This window comes from Arachis hypogaea, chromosome 16 (assembly GCF_003086295.3).
Source record: "Arachis hypogaea cultivar Tifrunner chromosome 16, arahy.Tifrunner.gnm2.J5K5, whole genome shotgun sequence".
Classification (NCBI taxonomy): domain Eukaryota; kingdom Viridiplantae; phylum Streptophyta; class Magnoliopsida; order Fabales; family Fabaceae; genus Arachis; species Arachis hypogaea.
The window spans coordinates 151,171,893-151,174,242 of record NC_092051.1 but is presented as its reverse complement, the minus strand read 5'-3'; the positions used below and the strand labels follow the sequence as shown (position 1 = coordinate 151,174,242).

At 32.8% G+C, this 2,350-nt stretch overlaps 1 protein-coding gene across 1 annotated transcript; it reads right to left on the bottom strand.

Moving 5' to 3' along the window:
• Positions 1–403: 403 nt before the first annotated feature.
• On the bottom strand, positions 404–1,208 carry LOC140179777 (large ribosomal subunit protein bL31c-like). The gene is made up of 2 exons (XM_072219545.1): positions 1,021–1,208; positions 404–940 (listed from the first exon to the last, which is right to left on the bottom strand). Exons 1-2 carry the CDS (start codon positions 1,090–1,092, stop codon positions 617–619), a joined length of 396 nt encoding a protein of 131 aa, XP_072075646.1. The 5' UTR covers positions 1,093–1,208; the 3' UTR covers positions 404–616.
• Between the last annotated feature and the right edge of the window lie 1,142 nt (positions 1,209–2,350).

Below are 2,350 nucleotides of genomic sequence, written 5' to 3'. Positions count from 1 at the left end.
ATTTAGCCTTTAAAATTATAATCATGATTTAATCTAGTCATTGACTTTAAAATGTTCAATTTAGTCCTCAAAATAAGAATTTATAATCCAATTTGGTCACCAAAATTTCATAATAACTAAATTGACTCATGCATACAATCTCAATAATAAAACTAAACCTTTACTTACAATTATAATAAGCATATCATTTCAGCTTATACATTACTACATAGAGCACCTGAGAGATATATAATCATTCGTGTATCTCTATCTAGCCGCTTAAATTTTTGGTATAATTAGTTTCATAACATTATTTCAAAATTTATCCAGCAAAAAGTATAAGGCAATCACACTTTTGAGATAAGTGATTTCATAGAAAAATCTATATCTAACAATGACAAATAAAATGTATCAGACTTAAATATAACTAAAGCAAATTAATCACATTCATTCTCATTCTTTAACAAAAATAAAATTAGCAAATGAACCATTGAAGCATAGTATCAAACACCACACGGACATTTTCTATTTTTTCCCCTTCTATAAACAACAAGAAGAATCAATAATTCATAAGAAGCTACATAGATAGATAGGAATCAAACCAAATTGGGAAGTGTGTTGGATCTAATTAATTCTTCTACTTCTTCTTGCCACCTTTCTGAATACCCCTGCGCCTGGAGGGAATTACGATTTCACCCTTGAGTACCGGAATCTCCATAATTTCAGTGAGTTCACTGAACTTCTTCCTAAACTTCTCAACTTGGTCATCGTCAACCATAACCGCTGACCGGCTACCCAGGTAAAAGGGGTGGTTACCTGACCAAACGTCAACCACGTACTCCTTCTGGGTCCCATCGGTAGTCATCACGAGTTTCCCGTTGCAGTACACTTTAGCATCCTCGTGGTACTGCGGGTGTATATCCTTCTTCCTGCACGTCACCCCTACCCTACAATTTCCCACCTAACAAACAGAGAAATAACTAATTAACAGAAATAAGAAACAAATAACTAACATCGAAACAAGAAAGAGAAGGCAATTACGGGTTTTGTTTTGGATGGGAGAGGATGGAAGGGTTTTGGGTGGAGGAATGTGTTGGTTATGCACTGCGCCATTTTTGTTCTGCAAGAGAGAGAGAGAGAGAGAGAGAGAGAGAGAGAGAGAGAGAGAGAGAGAGAGAGAGAGAGAGAGAGAGAGAGAGAGAGAGAGAGAGAGAGAGAGAGAGAGAGAGAGAGATTATGGAGGTGATGATGTCGACCACGATGGCTATGTGGATGTGGTTATTTGCTTTATGGGCCGAAGATTACGACCCAATAGGCCCATAGGTAATATATGTAGGTTAAGCAAAAACATTACTAAAGCCCATAGTTGAACAAAAACTAACTAACATAAAGAAAAAACGACACCCTGACAAAAAAAAGCAACTCACTAGCCCTAAGTACTGTGGTTCGAAACTTAGATCCGTCTTGGGCATGCAGTAATTCATTGGCTAATGACAAACTTTTAAATAAAATTCAGATATAGAACGGATTAGTTTTTTATTTGTCGGGCTGAGAGTACTATACAAAAAGAAAAAGATGTAATTAGTCATTAAAAATTTTTAACATGCTCAATGATAAGAGGAAAACAACTTACCATAATCCTTGTGATAAGGGAGATTAACATGATCAAGAAAAGGCCTTGGGAGATAGAGTTCTTGCACTCAGATTTTTAGATTCTCCATATCATGAACTAAATCAGTTGCTTTTTGATGATAGTACATGAATGACAAATATTGATCCTCTTTAGTGTTTCTTCGTTTTTATTTTCTTTTTGGGCTCAGGCCCTTTTCTTTTACCCAAAAAATGTCGCTGCCTTAAATTATAAATAAAATGAATTTGAATTAGTTAAATAGTTAGCCCAGTTATTTCTAAGTGTTATTGTGTTAGGAATTTGAATATCATTATAAAAGGAAAAAATGGTTTTTTGTTTTTATTATTTTGAATATAAATCTTAGACATCTTGTTATAGAGAGAAAATAAATGAGCCCAATCGCCTAAATATTTTGAATTTTAACGAATCTTATTTGAATCAAACAGTTGTATAAAGATAACGTTCTTATTATAGCATTGAAATTTTTTCTTAAGAAAAGAAATGAAAAAAAAAATATTCGAGCATTAGATGTTTATTTGTAGGAGCCTACAGCATTGGGATTAATTAAGCATTTGCTCTTACAACTCTATTTTATTTATTATTATTTTTCAAAAAAAAAAAGACGATTAGTGTACACGTGTTTCAAAAAAAAGCTCAATAATTTATGTATGCTGAAAAATAAGAATCGCTTATTAATTTTTGATAAACAGAGAATAAAGGTAAATCATTATATTAAATATT

Coding starts and splice junctions, on each gene's coding strand:
- LOC140179777 (XM_072219545.1), bottom strand. CDS start 1,092: ATGGCGCAGTGCATAACCAACACATTCCTCCACCCAAAACCCTTCCAT. Junction 941..1,020: donor TCCCATCCAAAACAAAACCC/GTAATTGCCTTC, acceptor TCTGTTTGTTAG/GTGGGAAATTGTAGGGTAGG.